The sequence below is a fragment of the Arachis ipaensis genome, chromosome B5 (genome assembly GCF_059453495.1).
Source record: "Arachis ipaensis isolate K30076 ecotype BB chromosome B5, ASM5945349v1, whole genome shotgun sequence".
In the NCBI taxonomy this organism is placed as follows: Eukaryota; Viridiplantae; Streptophyta; class Magnoliopsida; order Fabales; family Fabaceae; genus Arachis; species Arachis ipaensis.
Genome location: NC_142440.1, coordinates 149,492,795 through 149,516,929, shown reverse-complemented (window position 1 = coordinate 149,516,929; position 24,135 = coordinate 149,492,795). Strand labels below are relative to the sequence as shown.

The 24,135-nt window shown below is 33.9% G+C and overlaps 2 protein-coding genes and 1 pseudogene across 5 annotated transcripts; 2 read left to right on the top strand and 1 right to left on the bottom strand.

Annotated features, from left to right (window-relative positions):
• Window positions 1-2,395: 2,395 nt before the first annotated feature.
• Window positions 2,396-11,324, top strand: LOC110262605 (pentatricopeptide repeat-containing protein At3g29230-like). Of its 3 annotated transcripts, XM_088487976.1 has the most exons (3): window positions 2,396-2,792; window positions 4,094-4,236; window positions 8,924-11,324. In XM_088487976.1, exon 3 carries the CDS (start codon window positions 9,234-9,236, stop codon window positions 11,073-11,075), a length of 1,842 nt encoding a protein of 613 aa, XP_088344102.1. In that variant the 5' UTR covers window positions 2,396-2,792; window positions 4,094-4,236; window positions 8,924-9,233; the 3' UTR covers window positions 11,076-11,324. The 3 variants fall into 3 exon arrangements, with proteins under 3 accessions (XP_088344102.1, XP_088344104.1, XP_088344103.1); XM_088487978.1 differs by lacking the exon at window positions 4,094-4,236; XM_088487977.1 differs by lacking the exon at window positions 2,396-2,792 and having other exon boundaries at window positions 3,605-4,236.
• Window positions 4,837-7,410, bottom strand: LOC107614914 (uncharacterized). Its single transcript, XM_088487979.1, has 3 exons — window positions 5,579-7,410; window positions 5,118-5,489; window positions 4,837-5,021 (listed from the first exon to the last, which is right to left on the bottom strand). Exons 1-3 carry the CDS (start codon window positions 7,359-7,361, stop codon window positions 4,870-4,872), a joined length of 2,307 nt encoding a protein of 768 aa, XP_088344105.1. The 5' UTR covers window positions 7,362-7,410; the 3' UTR covers window positions 4,837-4,869.
• LOC107644429 (uncharacterized) lies at window positions 11,179-13,869 on the top strand (annotated as a pseudogene). Its single transcript, XR_015883378.1, has 6 exons — window positions 11,179-11,249; window positions 11,455-11,579; window positions 12,146-12,382; window positions 12,818-12,956; window positions 13,182-13,249; window positions 13,528-13,869. The product of XR_015883378.1 is annotated as an uncharacterized LOC107644429 (transcript).
• The last annotated feature ends 10,266 nt before the right edge of the window (window positions 13,870-24,135 follow it).

Below are 24,135 nucleotides of genomic sequence, written 5' to 3'. Positions count from 1 at the left end.
ACCAATCAAAATATCACCAAATTCACAAGGTTTATAAATCATTTAAATATCAATTAAATTTAGCTTAAACCTCATGATTTAGTATCAATTAAATGGTGGTTGATTGATTCAAAGAAACCATGCAATTCCATTCCAAATTACTTACTTACAATGCAAGAAAGTGCATAAAACCTAATAAAAACAAAGAAAAAGACTAGTAAAACTAGGCTAAGATGACTTGTCATCACGGCCTAGCCAGCTGATCGTCAAAATCCATGGTCAAAGTAGTGGTAGCAAGATCAGCAAACATCTGCATGCTCTCGTTATGCAATACCTGGGAACTAGATACGTGAGTAAAAGGTGTACCACCCATACTAGCCTCCACAGTGCCATCAGCCTAAGTGTTAGCAGGGTAACCATGGGACGATCCAGCCTCGTCATCATGGTGGACAGAAGGTGCTCGTCCAGCACAAGCAGTCCGTCGTCTAGCACTAGATTGACACAGGCGATGATCTGCCTGGCCTCCGTCATCACCACCACCAAGCTGCTCCTCATGCATCATGTCGTCGAGCCAACGCCACTCCCGATCAGTGGCACGTGTACCAATGTGTCGTCTCCTCTCCACACGTCTGTTATCGGGCATATCCAATGCTGGAACTCTAATGGGCGCCTGCGACGACCCTCTGAGTACAGCATCCTCCGGCTACGTGAGCAAAGCCGTTGAGCCGGTTCAACTGCCTTTCATCTTTCATGGTTCCGCTTAATGGAACTGCTCCAAGAAACTCACCCTAAACCCACCCTTTTTCCTCTGCCTTCTCTCTACTTTCTCTCTCTAAATCCCTATCAATACTCATGAAATGAAATCCGCTACACCCTCACATGATTTTTATAGTGAACCACTCTCTTCATAATCCGCTACAAGGTCTCGCGGAATATACTTTCGGCCCATCTGTTCATACTGTAGCGGTTTATGTGTTTGCAGCTTCTAAACATAATCCGCAACAGGGTTTAGCAGATTAGATGTATTCAGATTTCATATTAGAGTGTCGCGGATTACATATAATTAAATTTATTGTATTTGTATCTAGTTTTTCAGAATATTATATTTACATAATATTTTCTTCCATTTATTTTATCTATGTAAATTGTCCTAATTTTATTATTTGAGTCATGAGTTATGACCTTAATTTTTTTATTCATTTATTTTTTTTCTCACACCACACCTCCTACGGGTATGTCCAAAATGAGCTCAACACTTATGTGCTTATTGAATGTGTCACATTTATATAAATCATTAGATTTTATTAGATTAAAATCAAATACTAATATAAAAGAAGAGTATTGATGGACTCTAATAAATACAGAATATCATAGTACATAAATAAATTCTTTAAATGACAATACTTTAAATGGCAACAAAATCTTTTATTCTTAAATAATTAAATATAAAATATATAAATACAAAATATCTAAATATTTTTTATTTATTAAAATAATATTTTAAATTATAACATAAAAATATAAAATAATTAAAATTTTATTTTATATTACTTGACAAACAACTAAATTATTATATTCAAAATTTATTAACTAATTACTTTTATTAAAAATATTATATATAATACATGATATATATATATATATATATATATAGATTATACAATCCTATATATACGTAAATTATATTTTAAAAATATTTTTATAAAAAATTATATTATATAATAATATCTTTAACAACAGTAGTTAATTAATAAATTTTGAATATAATAATTTAATTATTAAAATAATATAAAATAAAATTTTAATTATTTTATATTTTTATGTTACAATTTAAAATATTATTTTAATATAATTTTTTAATATTATAAAAAATTTTGTATAATAATTAATTTTAATAAATAAAAGATATTTAGATATTTTATATTTATATATTTTATATTTAATTATTTAAGAATAAAAAATTTTGTTGTTATTTAAAATATTGTGGATTAAAGTATTGTCATTTAAAGTATTTATTTATGTACTATGATATTCTATATTTATTAAAATCCATCAATATTTTTTCTTTATATTAGCCTTTAATTTTAATCTAATAAAATCTAATAATCTATATAAATATGACATATTTAATAAGCATATAAATGTTGAATGTTGAGCTCATTTTAAACGTAACCGAATTGAAGGGTTGATATGCCTTGATTTTGTTGAAATTAGTGAATATTTAAATGGATCTAGTGTTTTTTGGAGATTTATTAGATTCTGAAAATCGGCCAGTCAAACTACAAACCGATAAGAATCACGGTTCAATCATATGTCAAAACCGCAAAAATAGAAAATTGGAGTTGAACCGTTAAACCGGTGGAAACTGGTCTATTAAACCGAACACCTGACGGATTTTCTGAATTTGACCAAAAACACTGCCGTTTTGTGAGCTGATCCCCTAACCCCCTAACCATTACCAACCCAGCAACCCTAATTCACTACAACGGAGCAGCAGCAGCACACACTCCCTCCCTCCCATCACCCTCGACCTCGTTGTTCCTTTCAACGCAGCGAGCTCACTCCCTCACTTCCGTTCAGCCGCCGGACTGCTCCTTCCGCCGTCGCAAGTTGGAGCTTCGAAGCTCACTCGCTCACTCCTGCTCGTGCAGCTAACGTTTCAGCAGCGGAAGCACAGTCGCCGGGCTCGCCTTCTGCCTCCGTCGCGAAGCTCTGTTCCACCGTTGCTGGCGCCATCTCTGTTCCACCGGTCAGCGCTGCTCCCCCTCTTGCTCAGGATCTGCTCTGCTCTGTTCTATGCTTCTAGCTTCTAGGTATTTTTTCAAAACAATAATTGTTGAATAATCTGTGAACTTGTTATGGATTGAAAATTGTTAATTAATCTGTGAAGAGGAGAGCGTGAGAGAGAGGGGGTGAGGATTACGCCAGGAGCATTTTTGGTATTCCAGAAAAAAAGAGAGCAAATTAGAGAAGGATAGTGTATTTTGGGTTTCTTTTTGTTCACTGCTTGGAACTTTGTTGCTGAGAATTGTACATGTCTAAAGATGTGCCTTCTGATATAATGATTTGCTAAATTGTCTGACAACTGTAACAGTCTAACTACATTGAGTAGCATTATGCTAGACTATCATTTTTTGGTTTCAACTTTCAATTTTTCTTCAAGAGGATTTACTTGAGTGATAATCCTTGTTAATCTTTGAAAAAGTTTGTTAATTTTTGTTAAAATTCTGATTGGTATATTGTGTCCTGAAAATATTACTATCTTTTTCTTTTGTTAAATGATGTTGATTTGTTGAATGTAGTCAGTCTTTTATCAGGGAAAGAACAAATTGGTTAATTCAATGATGACTATTCTGATGAGTTCAATAATAATCAGCCTTGCTGTAAGTTGAATTTATTGCTGAAAATATCATTGAGCATTGGTTGATGAAAATTATCAATAGAGTTGAATTTGTTGCTAATTATCATTAGTGGACCTTGAATTTGTTGTTGTCTTACTGAAATAATCACTTAGCTAAATTTTTTTATTATTGTAAATTATCTTTAGAGCTAAATTTTTTGTTGATGAAAATTAGGATAGTTGAATTTGTTAAAAATTATTAGTAAGTTGAATTTGTTGCTGTAAGTTTAGTATTTGATTCTTAGTATTGATGAAAATGATCATAATTGAATTTGTTTTTAATTCAATAAAAGAATAGATAAATTAAATTAACTCAATTAACTAGATAAATAGATGATTGAATATTTATTATTGGTTTGGTTAATTCAATGAATTTTTTTTATTTCTTGTAATGATCTTAATGAGTTCAATAGGGATATAATGATGAATGAGTAATAAATTGTTATTAATTGATAAGATCAAAGGTTATATTAGATTTTGGTTGATGTAATGTTTTAAATTTGGAAGATATTTAAAGTTCATATTAGGCTATAATTATGTTTTAGGATGTTTATTAATAATTTATTTATTATTTTATTATAAAACAGTTTTTTTCGGTTAGACCACAATTGAACCGGTTGGACTAATAAACCAATAAATCAGTGACTAGAGCGGTTCGATAACCGGTTCGATTTTCAGTACCTTGGTTTTGATTAGTGTGTTTTTGTTTTCTAGGTATGCTAGTGGTAGAAGACTTGATATGAGGATTTGGACATCGTAATGAATATCCGTTCTCTGTTCTTAGTTCTGATCAGAGCATTGATTTTTTTTGGGAATTCTGCTAGTGCTACTCATATTGAAATTTGAATCATCGAATGGTTAGCTCTGTTTTGGATTGAATGATTACTGATTAGTTGATTCATTTTGGTTCTGTTTTCGTTCTTTGTATTGTGCTGTGTTCTTGCTTTGAATAATTAGCTTTGCTCATTGCTGTTGTACTGTGATGTACTCTGTTTTGTTACTTTTATTGTGTGTTGTGCTGAAAAAAATTGTGCTGAAATTGTCCTCAAAACCTGAAATTTTGATAATCCTTGTTAATCTTTGGAAAAGTTTGTTGCTGCTGCGTAATATTTTATTGTGTTATTGTGTTTTAATCAAGGTTGCGAGAACCGGACCGGTCAATGAACCGGTGAGGTCACTAGTTTAATGGTTCACTGGTTCGACCGGGGTTCAACCGAGGTTCAACCGGTTTAATTAAATATTAAATAAAATTATTAAAAAACTTAAAATAATCTTAAGTATATAAATTCAATAATTTCTAACTTAATAAAATTTAATATTTCACATAATAAATTATCCATTACTTAATATTAGAGGTTCACAAACAACTTCAAACATCAAAGTTTATAGCTAAACAAAAAATAAAACGTACATAATGACAAACCCATAATGTTCTACATTCAAAAGATACAATTACTAGCAAGTTTTCAACTAATCAAAGATGCAACTCATCAAAAATCATAATTATCATTAAGTGTTCCAACATCTCCATCATAAACAGGTAATCCAAAGCCACCATCATCAGAAGTACCACCAAAAGAAGCTGTATTTGAAGAATCAGCAACATTAGGGAAATCCACATCAAGTTCCACATCTCCTCCATCTAATAAAATAAAATAGAAAACCAAGAAAAAATTAAAGTTAGAACTTTACATCAGATATTGAGAGGAAATGAAACAAGTTTTGCTATTTCAATAACCTGTAGGATATGAAGGCATAGCATTATCCGTATAGATTAAATTTTCAATGCCTTCAATGTCTCCATTAGTAAATTCAGGATCTTCTTCATCCGGCATTACCCAAAAATCTACTGTGTCAATGCTTTGAATGTCAATTGGATCATAATTCTTCTTCTTGCGATGCATTCTAGATTGAAGGCGTAGATTATAAGTGACATAAACAATGTCACTTAGCCTTTGATGCTCTAATCGGTTCCTCCTCTTTGAATGGATTTGTTCAAAGAGGCTCCAGTTCCTCTCGCAGCCGGATGATGAAGATGTTTGATGAAGAAGACGAATTGCCATTTTTTGCAAGTTAGGAGCACTCCCACCGTGTAGCCTCCACCATTCACCTACCAGAATATGAAATTCAACTATCAATTCTCATTCAATATTTAAAAAACATTCAAAGTAAATTGAACATAGAAATATAAATACTTACCAGGTTCAAGTCTCTTAATTGCTTTCAATGCACTTTCCCTTCCAAAACTTCCTTTTCGATCTCGATACAACTGTATCTCTTGCATTGCGGCAACCGAGTCATCGCAAAGAGTTTCAATATCAAATAAATCAAGCAAAGACCTCAAGATATTTGCCTTCTCAACAAACCCCTCACTATAGAAGTAATCTGGATTCAAAAAGTATGCTGCTGCATGGAGGTCACGCTTCAAATGCTTATCCCACCGCATTTTCAAGATACTTGTATAAGGTGTGTATGCAGATTTCCTATTTCTAAACATTGTCTTGATATTAATTTTGGCTCTTTGCATGCCCGCATACACAATACCCAGAGAAGGTTTCTCATCAGCATCAACAAGCCTCAATAACTTAATTAGAGGACCAACAAGCATAACAGTAGTAAAACAATCCTCCCAAAACTTACTATCCAAGATAATTGAACTAACCATCTTCCCATTGACACTCTTGGATAATTTATGAGAAGTGAAATATTTGTCAATCACCAATGCTTGCAAGTCTTGTTTATGATCATATATACTTTTCAAAGTAATGAAAACAGTAGCAAAACGTGTTACACCTGGTCGAACAATTTCTTTCCACTCTTTTCTTTTTCTAAGCCATGACAAGAAAATCATATGATTGTAAACAAAGACAGTCACTTTTGAAGCACGAGAGGCAAGGTCAGCTATGTGAGGAAGACTTGCTATGTCTTTTAAGATAAGATTGATGCAATGAGCAGCACAAGGAGACCAAAAAATGTTTGGATACTTTTCATGAATGAGTTTTCCAGCAGATACATAATTCGCAGCATTATCAGTAACCACATGCACAATGTTACTAGACCCAACCCACTCAATAACCTCAGCAAACAATTTAAACAAGGTATCGGCAGTTTTTATCATATCAGAAGCATCAACAGACTTAACAAATGACATACCAGCATGACAATAAACTAGAAAATTAATTAACGTACGCTGCCTTTGATCAGTCCAGCCATCTGCCATCAGTGTACAACCAGTCCTTTTCCACGAGCTCCTATAACCTTCAACAAGTAACTGACACTCCTTCTTAAGATCGGCCAGCAAATGAACTCTCATTTCGTCATACGACGGTCCCTTGAAACCAGGTCCAATTGCAGCAACGCCGTCCAAGGCAGGTTGAAAGTAAGGCGATTGAATTGCATTGAATGGAATCCGTGCATCAATGATCCATCTTGCAAGCCCCAACTTAACCTTGTGTTTAACTTGTTCACTGGCCAAGACACTTTTCAAAGCTGGTTGAGAGCCTGGCGTAGTCCTTTCCTTAAAATAACTTCCAATTGGAGTAGCAGCAATCGCTCTTCTCTTTCCTTTGTCTCCCATTGTTGCAGGAGCCGGAGGTTGTACAGGATTAGGCGCTTCACCCTCTTCTTCCGCTTCTCTTTCACTTTCCACATCATAACACTCAGATGTAAATTTTCTTTTTTCTGTCTTATTTTTTTTGTTTTCCTCCAAAAGCCTTTTGAATTGAAGCTCAACATCTTCAGTTACCTTGTTACAAACTTTAATTTGTCCAGGGATTTTTGCAAGATGATATTTCATTCTATATATCCCCCCTCCATTATAAGTATTCAAGCAGAAAATACATGTATATTGAGCCTTTTTATTTTTGTCATACCTCACTGTGAAATACTGCCAAGCTGGATCAGATTTACCTCTAGATGAACCAGTTTGAGAATTTTGAGCAGCATTATCTTGTGGCTGTGAGTTACTTTGTGATTGTTCCATCTAAAACAATCAGAAACAGAACAGGCAGCATAGAGAATCAAAAACTATTTCCAGATTCCAGCAAACAGAACAGGCAGCATAGAGAATCAAAAACTATTTCCAGCAAACAGAACAGGCAGCATAGAGAATCAAAAACTATTTCCAGATTCCAGCAAACAGAACAGGCAACATAGAGAATCAAAAACTATTTCCAGCAAACAGAACAGGCAGCATAGAGAATCAAAAATTATTTCCAGATTCCAGCAAACAGAACAGGCAGCATAGATCAACTTCATGCAGCTTGAGTGCTTGACAGTCACAGAAATCAACTGATTCAGGTAAAATAAAAATTTAAAACCATTTCCATTCAGAAGCAACAAAAAGCAGAATCCAACAGAATGGTCGAGCATAGAGCAAACAGAAGCATAGAGCATATTCATGAACCAGCAAACAGAATCAGCAAACAGAACAGGCAGCATAGAGAATCAAAAACAAAAATTAAGATCAGCATGTTATCCATGAACCAGCAAATAGAATTAGATGCCCTGTTATTTTTTTTTCAAACAGAAGTACAGAACAGGCGAGCTAGAAGGAAGCATGTTCAAAATCAAGAAGACAAGAAAACCAGTCTTACCGGCGAATGCGATGCGGGCTCGGCGAGCTCGTCGAGGTTCGGCGACGAGGAGGCGGGCTCAACGCGGTGGTGGTCGCGGCTGCTGAGGAGCGCTGCTGGGTGGCGAATGGGGAGCGATGCTGGGTCGCGAATGAGGAGCGCTGCTGGAATCTGGAGCTTGGTGGGCGGTGGCAATGGTGGCCTTGGTGGATGAGGGGGGAAGAAAGGGGAGGAGGCTGACTGGCTGAGAGCTTCGGGGGTTTGGTGGGTGGCTGAAGGCTGATTGATTAGGGTTAGCTTCGTTAGGGTTAACTGGTTAACGCGTATGCTTTTTTTTTTTTTTTTTTTAAATAGCCAAAACGACGTCGTTTGGCTTCTGAATTTCGAAACCACTGAACCGTAAAAAAATCGGACGGTTCTTCCGGTTCGCCGATTAACCGCCGGTTCGACTGATTTTTTGACCGGTTTTTTGCCACTCGGTTTTGGAGGTTAACCGGACCGGCCAGATAACCAGTTTTCGGTTTTTCCGGTTGAACCGGCCGGTCCGGTCCGGTTTTAGAACCATGGTTTTAATTGTTGGTGTTGTTGCTGAGTTACTTTCAATTGTTCCTGTTGGTGTTGTTGCTTTATTTTTAATTTTAATTGGTGGTGTTGTTTTAATTCTAAGTCATTCAATTTTTCTATTAGGTATTATGCCTCTAGCTTTATTTTATTGTCATTCATCAATGATTGATTGAACTCTAATTCATTTTATTGTCTCTAATTCATTTGTCTTAGTTTAGGGTGGGATATATGAGTTTTTAAATATGGTGATATGGTGAAAAAGTTTTATTTATCTGAGTTTTGGCAAATGTTCCACTATTTATCTGAGTTTTGCAAATACTAGACATTAAAGTTTGAATAATATTTTGATGTTTGTATTTTTTAGAGTGTTTATTTATAATTTATTTTTTATTTTAATATAAAACAGTTTTTCTGGTTGAACCACGATTGGACCAGTAAACCAGACTAATGACCAGAACGATTCGATGACCGGTCCAATTTTCAGAACCTTATTCTTTTCTGTTTTCCCTGTATCAGTTTTTATAAAATTTCAAATGTAAATAAAACTTTTATGTTAATTTTGTTTTGTGTCTATTATAAAAATATATTAAATTTATTAACAATATTTAATAATTTAATATATTTTTATAATAATAAACCCTGGTGGGCATAATTCGAGGGGTTTTGCGACATTTCATTTCAAAACCCTTTCACTGTAAAGCCACTGTCAGCGACAGATGCAATTGCCTGCTGCGGCGGCGCGTGCACCCACATGGTTTTCCACGCGCCGCCTTCTCGATGAAAAGCTCTCCGACCTCCACCGCTGCTCAAACCTCAACACCGTGAAGCAAATCCAAGCTCAAGTCCTCAAGAATGACCTCCACCAAGACCCTTACGTCGCACCGAAACTCGTCGCCGCCTTCTCCCTCTCCCGCCACCTCCCCTCCGCCGTCAACGCATTCAACCTCGTAACCAACCCAAACACCCACCTCTACAACACTCTCATCAGAGCTCAGGCCCAAAACAAGGCTTACCCTTCCGTCGCATTTGAAACCTTCTTCCAGATGCAGAGGAATGGTGTTTTTTCAGATAGCTTCACCTACACGTGTCTGTTGAAATCTTTTGACGGTTATAGCTGTTTTCGGATGGTGCAGATGATCCACACGCATGTGGTGAAGTTTGGGTTTTTCGGGAGTGATATATTTGTGCCGAACTCGTTGATAGATTCGTATTGTAAATGTGGGGGTGCTGGAATGGATGCGGCAATTCGGTTGTTTTTGGAGATGGAGGAACGGGATGTGGTGACTTGGAACTCTCTGATTGGTGGGTTGGTGAGAGGTGGTGAGTTTGAGAAAGCCTGCAAGGTGTTTGATGAAATGCCTGAGAGGGATGTGGTTAGTTGGAACATCATGTTGGATGGGTATGCTAAGGCTGGGGAGATGGGGAAGGCGTTTGAGATGTTTGAGGGAATGCCCGAGAGGAATGTTGTGTCATGGGCTTCAATGGTTTGGGGTTATTGTAGAGCCGGGGATATGAATATGGCGAGGATGTTGTTCGATAAGTGTCCTGTGAAGAACTTGGTGATTTGGACCACTATGATATCTGGGTATGCTGAGAAGGGGCTTGTTAATGAGGCAACAAAGTTGTATGATAAGATGGAGGGAGTTGGGATGAGGATTGATGATGGGTTTCTGATAAGTATTTTGGCTGCATGTGCCGAGTCTGGAATGTCTGCGTTGGGGAAAAGAATTCATGCTTCTGTTGAGAGGCGGAGGTTGAGGTGTAGCACTAAGGTGTTGAACGCATTCATCGATATGTATGCGAAGTGTGGTTGTGTGGATGTTGCCCTTGGTGTCTTTAGTAGGATTGAAAAGAAAGATTTGGTGTCTTGGAATTCCATGATTCAAGGGTTAGGCATACATGGACGTGGTGAGAAAGCACTTGAGCTTTTCACGAGGATGGTACATGAGGGTTTTGAACCGGACAAATATACGTTCATTGGTCTTTTATGTGCTTGCACCCATGCAGGCCTTGTCAATGAAGGGCGTAATTACTTCTATTCAATGGAGAAAGTGCATGGGATTGTTCCTCAAGTTGAGCACTATGGTTGTATGATTGATCTTCTTGGTCGAGGGGGACACCTGGAGGAAGCTTTTCAGCTTGTGCGCAGCATGCCTATGGAGCCAAATGAAATAGTCTTGGGAACTCTTTTGGGGGCTTGTAGAATGCATAATGATGTAGATCTTGCAAAAGCTGTGTGCGAACACTTGTTTGAGTTGGCACCACTGGATCCTGGAAATTTCAACCTTTTGTCAAACATTTATGCTCAAGCAGGGGATTGGGTGAATGTTGCTAGTGTAAGGTGGCAAATGAAGAACACAGGAAGCCAAAAGCCTTCTGGAGCTAGTTCCATTGAGGTAGAAGAGGAAGTGCATGAATTTACAGCATTTGATCAGTCACACCCTAAATCAGATGATATATATAGAATGATTGACAGATTGATAAAGGACATTAGGCAGGTTGGATATGTTCCAAAGGCTTACGTCAGCCGAAGTGATGCTTATAGTTTTAACTTTTAAGGAATAAATATGAGGATTTAACTGTATACGTTGCTGTTGTATTAAAAGTAAGGATGTCATCATATACTTTGCAGCTGCTGGTTTAGCAAAACAGAGAAATTGTATGCAGGGATCAGCTTGTGCTTACAGTGGCAGCAGCACCGTTGTAAAGCCAATGAGAGGGAACAGTTTGTGGTAGTTGTAAAAAAGAAGCTATTCAAATATAATATACTGAGTGGCAATTCCACTCAAATGCACTTGTTAATTCCATTCTTGCTGAGCATTATTGATTTGATTTGAGACATTCACTTGAGCATAAGGTTATTTCTGGAGCTATATGTTATCTCTTATTTTATTTTAGTATGAGCGCTTCTTGTATCTGATTCTGCATGTTTTGTAGTTGTGGATATGTGCCTGAGAGAACTCTCACTCAACTCCTAACCAGCCACGATGGTGTCTCCAGGCTCATGAAGACAGAGCGCAAGCCACTCCTCTTCCAACCCCAACCTTCCCTTACCTCAACAGGTACCTACCAATGCAACTAATAACAAGAGTTTGTATTCAATTTGTTAGTTACAGTTAGTTATGCTGTAGCTTTTATACTCTGCAATAAAGGATATAAATAGTTAGTTAGAATCTGTTACATGAATGAATAACAAGTTGTTTAGTGGATTAGTTACCAGTTATAAACAGATTTACCATTGATGCTATGCTGCCAGGAGTTTCTTAGATTTGTTGTGCTTTCTATATATGAAGAATGAAGAAGTTACAAGATACAATACCATTTTAGTATAACATAAAAAAAATAGTGAAATAATTAACATATAATAGAATGTACTCATATGGTTGATTAATATAGAATTTTTGCTTATCGAGTTATTAAGATTCCAAAGAATTAGTGGACAATAATAATAGAATTAGAAGCATCCGGCATCAAACATATTGCCATATTGGTGACTAGTTTGAAGTATTTGTCCATGGTAGTTCTCTATGATGTTTAGTTTAGAAGTTGAAGTTGAACACACCAGGTTAATAGTAGGGAGTTTCATTTACTTTCACTTTGTGAGTAATGCTTTTGAGTCTGTTAACAGGTTCAGCTGTGAAAATGGTTATGTAATAAGCAGTGGTGAGATCATTGATGCTGTTAGTCCGGTGATGTCGGAAGAGAGGAGGGAGAGGTTCAAGAATGTGGTTCAGAACAGGAGCTACTCAGTTTGTTTGGTGGTGGAAGGGCTCTGCGACTTTGGGAATGTTTCCGCTGCATTTCGGTCTGCGGATGCACTTGGGGTGCAGTCTGTTCATGTGGTGTCTTGTGACGCCAACAAAAGGTGTTTGAGACTTATAAGAATGTGTTGAGGTGAAAAGGAAGAAAATGAGCTTGGTTTTTGTTTCTTGAATTTCACTATCATGCCTTGTTTTGAATTCATCTGGTTTGAATTTTTTCATGATGGTTTTGTTATCCAAAAGAAAAAAAAGAAAAGAGCTCAGATCATTCTGTCCCTTTTACTTGATTTTAGTTATTGAGACTGTTGATATGAAATGAACTTGAACTTGTTTTTTTTATTTCATATAGTGGCATTGCCCTACTTTTGTTATTTGTGCAGTGGCAGGTATATGAAAAGGAGAAAATTCTTTTCACTGGTTTCAGCCAGTTCTACATTGAACTTACAAAACAGTTTGAGATAAAGACAGACCATGAATCATTATAGATGAAGTCTCAATTTGAAATATCTTGCCTGCTTAAGCCTTTACACTTGTTTCAGGTATAGAGATAATCATCATGTGAGCATGGGTGCAGAAAAGTGGTTGGACATTGAATTGTGGGACTCTACAACGGAGTGCTTTAAGATGTTAAAATCACGTGGTTATCGAATCGCCACAATCCATCTAGGAATGGATACTGTATTGCTCAACTCTTCCCTTTCTGTTATAGTGCTATTTCATACTAGAGAAAGTGTGTACAACCAGTACTTGTATATTTGTTTCACTTGCATTTTGTAAGTGCTTTTTGGGGGACTTCACACTATCATTTGGGTCTTATTTGGTGGGTCTTATTACTTTACATTCTGAACCAAAATTGTTCAGGATCTTCAGATGATTCACTGACATTTCTTGCTATATATATAGGTTTCTATATATGACATGGACTGGTCCTGCCCAACTGCAATTGTAGTTGGGAATGAGAATAGGTTCTTGTTTTTTTAACTGACAGATGCCTTGTTAATGAAGTTGGTTGTGTTCAGTTTGATGCTCAGTGCTTATATAGATATGCCATTGAACAAAAAAACTCCATAGTATTCTCTGAATGATGGAAAATCAATAAAAGATGCAACCATGAGTTTAATGTAGCTGTCATTTGTTCTAGATTACTGACTGTGTAATTAGGGAATCTCTGCTAATGTTCACACTGGTTTTAAGTGTTAAATAGTTGTTTCCTTCCTTGTGGCCACATTTTGTGCACACTCAACATTAGCTATGTTCTTATCATTAGCGAGGAGGCTTTGGAGTTGTCGGATTTGCATTGCAGTATTCCGATGAACGAATGGTAGACTCTTTCAATGTTTCGGTTGCTGCTGGAATCCTGATGCACCATGCCGTGTGTGATAGAATATCACGAATGGTATGATTTTAGTTATGTACTTTATGTGGCACAAAACAATGAACTAATTGATCTGACATGTGTTATCTTTCTTTCTACCTAGATATTTAGTAAACCATTATGATTGATCTTATATCCTTTCCTCCCTCTATCTATAGAACAAAGATCAGCAATAATTTTACCAATTGAATTGGAAACTGTTGTTTGGTGTTCTTCTCTTCAATTTTGATAATTAAACTTGCAATCTTAGATAATTTGTGCAGTACCGATTTCAGGTGAAAGAATAGTTGTCTCTGTTAAAAAAAATCTGTGTTTATTTCTTTTATGTTCTAGTTTATAGTTTTGTGTGTGTCCCTATTATAATTTCGTTATCTTTAGTATATTATATTTTTACTCATTTTTTATTTTTTGATGTCGCAAGACCACACTAAATCCTTAAAAATATTTGTAGGTATTGAAAAAAAATATTAAACTGGTCACTAAAAAATTATAATGCTACCCACAAATTTTCTAAAACATGTTCATTCTTTCGTAAGCCTTCTATATCATCAGTCAACGCAACACTTCAATAACTTATTTAATATTTTTTTCGAGATTTTTTGCCTTATAAAATTTTTTAAAACGCTTATTCGATATATGTGTTTTATCGGAAGCCTATAAATTTGTTTAGAAATTCTTAAAGAACGTACTTATTTTATTACTTAATTTTTTATAAATTTAATTTTAATACATTAATATTATAAAATATTTTATACAATCACATAATCATATTTATTTTTTTAAATTATTTTTTATGTAATCAATATAAAATATACTTATTTTTATTGATATTATATTATATAATTAAATATATATATAAAACTATTTTATATTGACTGTATGTAAAAATTAAATTTTTTATTTATAATATTTTTAATAAAAACACTTGTTAAAAAAATAAGTTATTTGAAAAAAATAAAATTACCCAAAACGAACACCAAGCAATTTCCTGGGCGATGGGCACAAAAAGTCACAGGTTCATTGAACTTTAGTTGATAAAAAATATAGGAGTAAAATCTAACCTTGACTCTTGATAATTTTGCAAAATTTTTATCCGTCTTTTAGAAAAAAGCATAATGTCTTCGCGATTCTTATCTATTATTTTTGTTGGACATTTTGTGTAACGACCCGATTTCTGGTACGTCATGATCATACTAGAAACTGAGCGCTACTAACTTGTCTTCCTAAATATTATCTATTATTTATTATATGAGCCTGATTCGTTGTTAAAAGCGTAGTTATTTTGCGAGGTACCCTTTTTTTTTTAAACATTTGGACTAATAAACGGAATCATTCACAATCAATTCTCAAATAATAACAGAAACAACAGTTATAAACAACCACACTTATACACATTTCAAACAATTAACAACATTCAAGTCAGGTGGAACGTCATCAGCGAACTACGGAAGGGCACTCATGCTTCCATCTGAAGGGAGAAGGGAGAGAGAAGGGGTAAGAACTGGGGAGTTCTTAGTAAGGTCGGGATTATTAGTTAAGTTCATTTATAATGTCCACTTGCAAGTTTCTAAGTCCTTTGAAAATCAGTGGTTTAGCCATCAAAAACTCAAAACCTTTTTAAAAGAAATCAGTTAATTAACCCAAAATAAAAACTCACTTTTCAGATAAAAGAATCTTAAAAGTTTTCCAGTGGTATGAATGACCAACCTGTTCCAAACATAGGTTAATTAAGTCTATGTTGAACCAGCTTGATATTTCACGCTTTACTAAACCACACTCAAACTAATCAAGGCCTTCGGCCTATCACATGATCAGTCATGGCTTCAAGCCCAAACAGCTGAATCACATCCAGTTCACCACAACTCAACCAATTTCACTTACAAACACAAGCAATAAGGTTCAAGCACAATCAAGAACAGCTACGTCAAGTATAGCAATTAGCAATTAAATAGAATTATTCACAAAGGAATTCCAATTACAATATGCACAAATAAGTATGATGCATGTCTGGTCCTATTGTAGGTAATGAGCTCATTTGTCGGTTACAGACCCGCTCCCGACGTTACCCGGAGTCCTTTGACCAGGTAAGGCTTTCCTGTTGGCAATACCCATCGCAAGAGTCCTTTGACTTGCGAGGCAAACCACCGCAAGAGTCCTTTGACTTGCAGAGTGGCACTAGCTACCCACTACAAGAGTCCTTTGACTTGCAGGACGGAGCTAGTCTGCCCAACACACTCACTGTAAGAGTCCTTTGACTTACAGGAGCATATGCTAGTTGTGTTTTCTCGATACCTCTGTAAGAATCCTTTGACTTACAGAATAGCACTATAGCTAAGTATCCCAAGAAAGCGTTCTCAGTGGTCGCACCACCATTTATCTGACTGCCTCTCTGCAGCAGATTCTTACATAACCATTCTCAAGCATCGCCTGAAGGCTCATAAGTCACATATAACCATACTTTCCATCACTTAGAAATCATCCTCTTTCATCTTTCCACAATCATAAGTCAAGCATCACAGTGATCTCATTTCACAATTCTCTGTATATATCACAACATCAAAACAGCACACTGCTATATAGTTCTTAACTCCCTTTCTTTCTAACATGTTTGCAAGTTTTTAGAACTTGTTTCATTACCTTACATTCTTCGATATCTTATCTTATACCTTTACTTAGGTGTTTAATAAAGAGAATTAGGGAGTTATAGACTCAAAACTGCCATCCCGAGACTTTTAAGAAAAATTGTCTTTTTATCAATATTTTATTATTAATAATAAAATAATATTATTAATGAAATAATATTTCAATATATAATAATATTTTATTCAACTTTCAAAAATTACATTTTGACCCCTGAATTTTTTAGAAATTGTATTTTGACTCCTTAACTTTTAATATTTACACTTAGGCCTCTTAACTTTTCTTTAATTAACTTTCAACCCAAACTTTTTAATAATTACATTTTGACCTCAAAATCATCAAATAAACGTTTTCACATCCTTCCAAAAACCAAAAACATTTTTCCAAAAGTTCATCAAATTTCAGCTTGATTTTCAACCAATTTTTCAAACTTTTCGGTAACCGATTTTTACCTGATTTTGACCAAACCAAAGAGCAACGTTTCAACCATCAAATACACATCAAAAGTACATCAAATATCATGAATTTCATGGCTGGAAAGCCACGTTTTCCAGCAGCAACAACAACAACTTCAGAACCATCAAAAACATGATTTTCAAGCATTAAACAACAAGATCTCATGATCAAACCATTACACAAACACTCAAAATCAAACCTCAAGCAACAAGATCTGATTTAACACTTCAAGAACACAGCCAAACATTGATTAATTTACCAAACCTTACCTCCTTTGCTGCTGCCAAAAGTTGAGCCAAAAACAAGCTTCCAAAAGCACTTTTACGCCTATTTTAACATCAAAAACAACTTTAGAACCATATGAACTATGAAGGCTGAAGCTTCATGATGATGAAAAGAAGGTTATTCTCACCTTAAAGTAGCTAGAAATCACGTTTACTTAGAGCCTATGGTGGTTGAACAAGAGATCCGAAGGAAAAACATGAAGAAAACACCATCAGCTTGAGTTTCCACCATGGCTGAAACTTCAAGGAGGAGGAGCAGCCATCATACCTTGATTTACTACTTGAAAATTGATATATAAATGAAGAGGAAGAAGAGGTGAAAATTTTGGTCGGATTAGATTTTTGATAGGGTTTTAGTTTGAGAAAGAACGGAGAAAGAAGCTTGAAGCTTTCATGGAAGTTCTCTTGGTTTCTCTCATGGAATTTTCGAATTTTAGCTTGTCTTGGAAGAAACGGTGATGGTAATAATGAGTCTTGGGACCCATGGGGTTAGGATAAGCATTATCCTAAAGTTTGGTGTAAAAATATCTCAAGAAAGAAAAATTACTGAAGCTAGATGTATTAGAATACAAGTGTTTTTTACTTTTTCCTTAAGAAAGCTTGGCTTGGAGAGAAAGAAAGGAAACATGTGGTGGCTAACTCTGGGAGAGCCACGTGTCACTGAATGCTGACTCATCAGAGTTTAATAATAAAATATTATTCTGGAGATAATTACTAAAACTAGATAAATCAGATTACACTACTAAAGGATAAGCATGAGCTTTACTAGTATAAATGATACTAGTAACAAGATAATCATGAGAATAAAAGATATATGATGAAGTATTAGCATTGTTAAGTTCATCTAAGAATGCCGGTATTATCCATTACCGGTAGATTTCTAGCTCAGTTATTATATTACTAAACATAAATCAACATTAATCACAGTAGGGAAACTAATAATATAATATTCCAAATAAAATAATAATAATATATGAATATTATATTAATATAATTTTTCTCTCAAAATTCGAGACCAGCTCGTCACATAGGGACTAACCACGGAAATCAGAATTTTAAAATTCGGACTCGAAGTGGCTCAAAAACGCAACTTTTCACGACGTGCTTACTTAGATCAGGAGAGGTGTCTGGTGCAGTCAAGCTGCTGACTCAGCAGCTTGATGACACAGCACCTGTGCAGCAGAGGTGCTTATATGCACTAAAATTCCTAAAAATTTCATAAAATTTCGTTTGATCCGAAAAACCGCTGTTTCTTCGAGGCTAAAAGTTAGGCCGTTACATTTTGATTCTTATGTAAAACTCTTTAGCAATAGGTGGACGATGTTCTTATGTGTCACGTAACGTTTTTAATATCCATTGCAATTTTTTTTTGGATAGTTTGTCCCCTTACACAATCAATAAAATGTTGATATTTTGTTAGTATGAAAAAGGATTAATCACTCCCTCTCTTTGTTACTGAAAGGATTTAAAATCCTAACAAGGAAGAATGAACTGTACAGAGTAATCGTCAGCTTTAAATCGACGTTCATAGAGAACTATCGAGAGATTGATGCATTGTGAAAAAGCTAAAATGGACACTATCAAAACAGAGAAAAATAAAAAGTTCAAACACCCACATTGTAATTGTGAAAATTTTATTGTTGTTACTTAGTTTAGGAGGTGCTGGCTTGGATGCTTTTGCATTTACAATTGGTTTAATAATGGGTGTGACACAGAAAATTCAAATCGAACAAGCATAGCCATACAATGGGCTGTTTTGCTCTTCATGATCTTGTTATTGGTGTGATTTCTCGTGGTATGTCATTATAAGTTATGGAATTGAATTAAAGATTAATATTGGCCTCTTGAACCCGATAAACAAGTCAAATCAATGACAAATTTCAATTTTTAAATCTATAAACACTATGAGATTGATATATTATATTTCAATACTTTAGCTGGCAGTGCAAATTAAAAAAGTGGAATATCATATTCTCTTTGTTGTAGTGGTTTTGTAATTTTTTTGTTAGTGGTTTCTTCTTAGTTTTAGCCTAGACGCACAACCAAGTTTAAAATTTAGGCTCAATATGTTTGTAAAGCTTTCAATACAAAATTATATACAAGTAGTACTTACAACAGGATCAATTGCTTCACTCTCTAATGGTGTACCATTTGTCACATCTGGATTAACTCTATTTGGTCTTGGAGCATTATTAGTTGGAGACACATTCTAATGTTTGCAAATAGATAAAACAAAGACAATTAAATTCTAATTGACTCTTTTTTTAGACAACTAAATCTCTAAAGATTTTGATAAGGGACTCTTAAATCCCTGTCAATTTTATTCAAGGACACTTAAAATCACGAACTTTATAAACTTAGATTTATATAGTACCTATTGTTCAACTGGTTGGACTGGTTGCTGCTGTCTTGATGGATTGCCAGTAGCCTTAGCAAATCTTTTTTTTTCTTTTGTTACCGGTTGGAATTCTTTGGAGTTCCTTCAAATAGTGACATCCATACTCACTGCGTGTAACCTGGAATGATCTCTTCATTTTTGTGCTATTGTCCTCGGCCAACTGACTCTCAGATATTTTGTCAACTTTTCTTCTTATTAGTTTTCTTATTAATTTTAGATGTCAGCTCTTTGCTGTTATTGCATTGTCACATCGTCGTTTGTCCTCTGTCATGGTGGCTCTCGCTAGAAAATTTTTTGCGCGAATTAGGAATTTTTTTAGGATTTTTTGTAATTGTTGATGTCAATAAGAGAGATGAATGGGAAGAATTTATCTATATAACTCTACTATTGTGAAATGCAACATTTTGACCTCATCAAAACACTAATGTTTTGCTTATTATATCAGGGGCCAATTTATCCCAAACGAATTGTCCAATGACACATAGAAACATTATCTTACGCGTAGAATTGTCTCCGCCTCCTACTAACAGAAAATTTGACAGAAGGGTTATGATGTCTAGCGGAAGTGATAGATAGGGGTCGTGATGATATTATACTTTCTTTAAGGGGTGAAAAAAAATTTTGTGATATTGTCAAAGGTCGAGATAAGGTTTCACTCAAAATATAGTATTACTATGAGTAAAGTACCAATTCGCTCATCTTTTTTTTTTTCGAATGACAACACAATTTCTGACAAAATGACAATCGACTTCGGCTTCTGTTTTTATTTTTGTAAGACAATGCAATCCTTCAATTAGTATCACTATTATTTGTTAACAAAAGTTGCTAGTATGTCACGTTAACATATTGAGTTAAACATTAAATATCAACACATAATGTCAAATCTAAATTGATGAGAGACTTCATTAAGAGACTTCTTATTAATAGTATTATGGGATTATAATTAAAATTGGAAGTCTCTTGTACTTTTTTTTATAATAGTTACATAATAATAATTAATATATTATAAGACATTAAAAAAGTGCATTTTTAATGTTCAAAACACAGTAAATTTTATATTTTTTTCTATTATTATTTTTTATGTGAAAACACTCAAATCTACTAAAAAAATTGTCAAATTACAAAATAAAAAATTATTAAGAGTAACATCAAGGCAACAATACTGACTAACACGTTTTAAGAAACGTTTGTCAATTATTAACAATATTATAATATTTACATATATATTTTTTAATCTAAATCCATTATATATAGTTATACATACATACAACCATGACTCCATAATTATTAGTTATAATATACAAGTAATTGATTTAATGTATGAAAAATTTTGTCCATATTCCTAATAAAAAATATTACAATTATTATTATATATGTCACATATGTCAAATAATATGTTTATTAGTTTTTATTTTATTATATAAATTATCTAAATTATAATACCAATAGTATATTAAAGAACTATTTTTTATTAGAAATTATATTACTAATTTATTAATTATATTTTAATTTTTATTATTTATATATTTAAAAATTACACTGAAAATTATTTACTTAGTGTCATAACAAATAATATTTTGAAATTTAAATAATTTATTAATTAACTTATATTTATTATATCATACATTAAAGAATTTATTAAAAAATATTAATATAATAAATATTATGACAATAAAAAATTAATTTGAGAAAAAATATTATATTAATTTTTTTAGAATAAATAAATTCTTAACAAATAAGTGCCTAACTAATTTAATGTTAAAATAATATCATTTTATTTGAATGAATATAAACAAATAAATTTTTAACTAATTTAAATTTAAAAATAAATAAATTTTTGATCATTTTATGTTGATATTTAATGTCCAACTCAATATATTAATATGACACGTCAGCAACTTCCGTTAACGGTGATATTGACAGACTCACAAAAATTAAAGATATAGACTAAAGTGAATCATATTTTTTATTAAGGGTCGCATTACCATTACAAAAAAGAAGGAAAAAGTCAGATTGATACTTTACTCTATTACTATTACTTCCATTATTTAAAATAATATAATACTAGTTAATATTATGACGACCACCACCACAATTTAAGACCCCCTTTGATCATGAAAATAAATAAGACAAAATATTATGAATAAAACACATAAAATAAAAAATTAATATTTTTATATTTTATTTGATAATAAATTAAATAAAAAAATAAATTATAAAAATTTAATTAATTTTTTTATATAAAAATTAATAAAATAATTAAAAAATAAAAAATAAAATATATTTTTTATTAATATATTTTATTTTTTGTAAAAAATTATAAAATATATTAATTTAATATTTTTAAATATGATATTTGTATTTATATTTTATTTATCAAATATATTATAACTTTATATTTCTATTTCAGTACCCTTTGTAAGTAAGCATTCATGTTAGTGTTGGATGTAGGGATGGCAAAACTTTTCAAAACGCGGGAATACCTACGGAGACTGCTCCGAATAGGAATCCGACTGCGGGGGATTTTTTCTGTGGGGATGGAGATGGGGATAAAATTCCTCCGAGTCAGGCACGGGAACTGAGCGGGGATCCCTGCTTCATCCCCACTAATCCCCGAAATTCATAAATTTATTGAATTATCCTTAATAGTTTATTTCTTATATATGTTTTTTAGTCATTTCACACACATATATATAGAAACCTAAAACTCCTAATCCTCATTTGCATAACCCTTCTTCAATTCAAAGATCCCTAACGTTGTCCATACTCCATTCAACCTCTCTGCAACCACTCTGTCGCCACTCTTCCTTCTCACCGCATCGTCACACCTCACTGTGCCATCACCTTCATCGCGTCGTGCTCTCTATTTGTGGCGTCCCTTTCCGTAATTCTGTCGTCATGTCCATTTTTTTCTTGTTGCCGCGTCTCCCACCTCGTCCACTGCTCTGTCCTCTGGCTCGCTGTTGCGTCATCTCACTGCATCATTTCAAAAAAAGTCACTATCTTATCGTTTAGACTTTTTGTATAAAATATTGCTATTTTTGTATAGGATAAATACTTGCAGTTCTATTCATATGAAAATTAATAATTAGTTAGAACTATTAAATAGATGAAAAATGGGATCTCCACAAAAAATGGGGCTATGTGAAAAATAGACATGGGGAGCAATATTCTCCCACGATGAGAAACAGAAATAAGAATGAAAAGCAAATCTGAAAACAGAAATAAAAAATAGTAAGGCATCTTTCGTCCATATCCTATCCCATTGACATCCCTAATTGGACGTGTTTAATTTTGATTTTGAAGTCAAAAAATGCCTACCCGGGGCACACCACTCTGATCCGCCCCTCGTTCGTGGAAGCATCTACATTTTGTCAATTATTCACATTTTGTTCATTACTTTTACGGCATTCACCTTCCCTACTTAGAACATGCGAGGACGACGTTCTCACCCTTACAGATCTTCTGTTTCCGCGACAGGTTTAGGAAGCCCTTGGCAAGGAGTCGCGACTAGGGGTGTACATGGCCTGGCCCGGACCGAAGACCCGGCCCGGCCCCAAACACTTTTGGGGCGAATTTAGTGTGATTTCATCGGGTCTAGGGTCGGGTAAGGGTCTTAAAAATAGACCCGGTCATCATTTCGGGTCGGGTCCGGACCATAGCTCGGGTCACCCGAACTCGACCCGGTGGCCCGGTCACCATACACAATTAATATTTTGTATTATTAGTGATAGATGATGGCTATTCTTATGTGGAATTTAAATATTGTAAACCTTAATATTTTGTGTTATTAGTCATTATAAGATTATAAGTTAATGTTTTATGTTTAAAATGCATAAGACTTTAGACTAATGCATAATAGTGTTATTTGTATTGATTTAAATATTTGGTGTTATTAGACAATATTAGTATTGATTATGGTTATGCTTTAATTTTAGAGAAGGGTTGGTTCTTGTTATATTTTTTTTAAGTGAATTTTACTATGTGAATTGTGAAATAATGGTTGGAGATTAGGTGATTTTTACAAGCTAAAGACCCGGTTTTCACCCAGCCCGAAGATGCATAGGTTTCATCAGGTCTAGGATCGGGTTAGGGTCTAAAAATTAGGTCCGGTCTATATTTCGGGCCGGATATGGGTTAAGCCAAACCCGGTGTGGCTCGGCCCATGTACACCCCTAGTCGCGACTAATCCACAGAGTTTTATATACATATATTCGTATTTTCTGGATTTTGGTTTAATCTTAGATTTTATTTTTCTCTCGTCATTCATTGTTTTGGAAAATTTCAGAGGGATAGGACTTGTATTTGAGGATCTTGGAATAAGTCTATGTAGATGTTGTTATGTGAACATATATATATATATATATATATATATATATATATATATATATATATATATATATTTGTGATTAAGAGATTTAAAGTGAAGACTTTTCGTTTTCCTGATTAAGATTCCGGTTCGTATTTGTAAAGGCTCGCTATTAAATAAAGATAGTATAAAATAAAAAAGTTTAGAGATAAGTAGTGTTCGGACTTTTAGTATGATTATGAGGTGCTAAAAGTTAGGGTGTTACATTTATTAATTTCTATTTATTATATAAATTATCTAGATCACAATACTAATAATATATTAGAAAATTATTATTTATAAAAAATTATATTATTAATTGTTTCATTGTACTTTAGTTTTTATTATTTATATAT

What these genes read in the sequence shown, in the direction of transcription:
- LOC107614914 (XM_088487979.1), bottom strand. Translation starts at nt 7,361, where the DNA reads ATGGAACAATCACAAAGTAACTCACAGCCACAAGATAATGCTGCTCAA. An exon ending in AATTAAGAGACTTGAACCTG is followed by an intron (nt 5,490 to 5,578) that starts GTAAGTATTTAT and finishes ATATTCTGGTAG; the next exon opens with GTGAATGGTGGAGGCTACAC. An exon ending in TATGCCTTCATATCCTACAG is followed by an intron (nt 5,022 to 5,117) that starts GTTATTGAAATA and finishes TTATTTTATTAG; the next exon opens with ATGGAGGAGATGTGGAACTT.
- LOC110262605 (XM_088487978.1), top strand. Translation starts at nt 9,234, where the DNA reads ATGCAATTGCCTGCTGCGGCGGCGCGTGCACCCACATGGTTTTCCACG.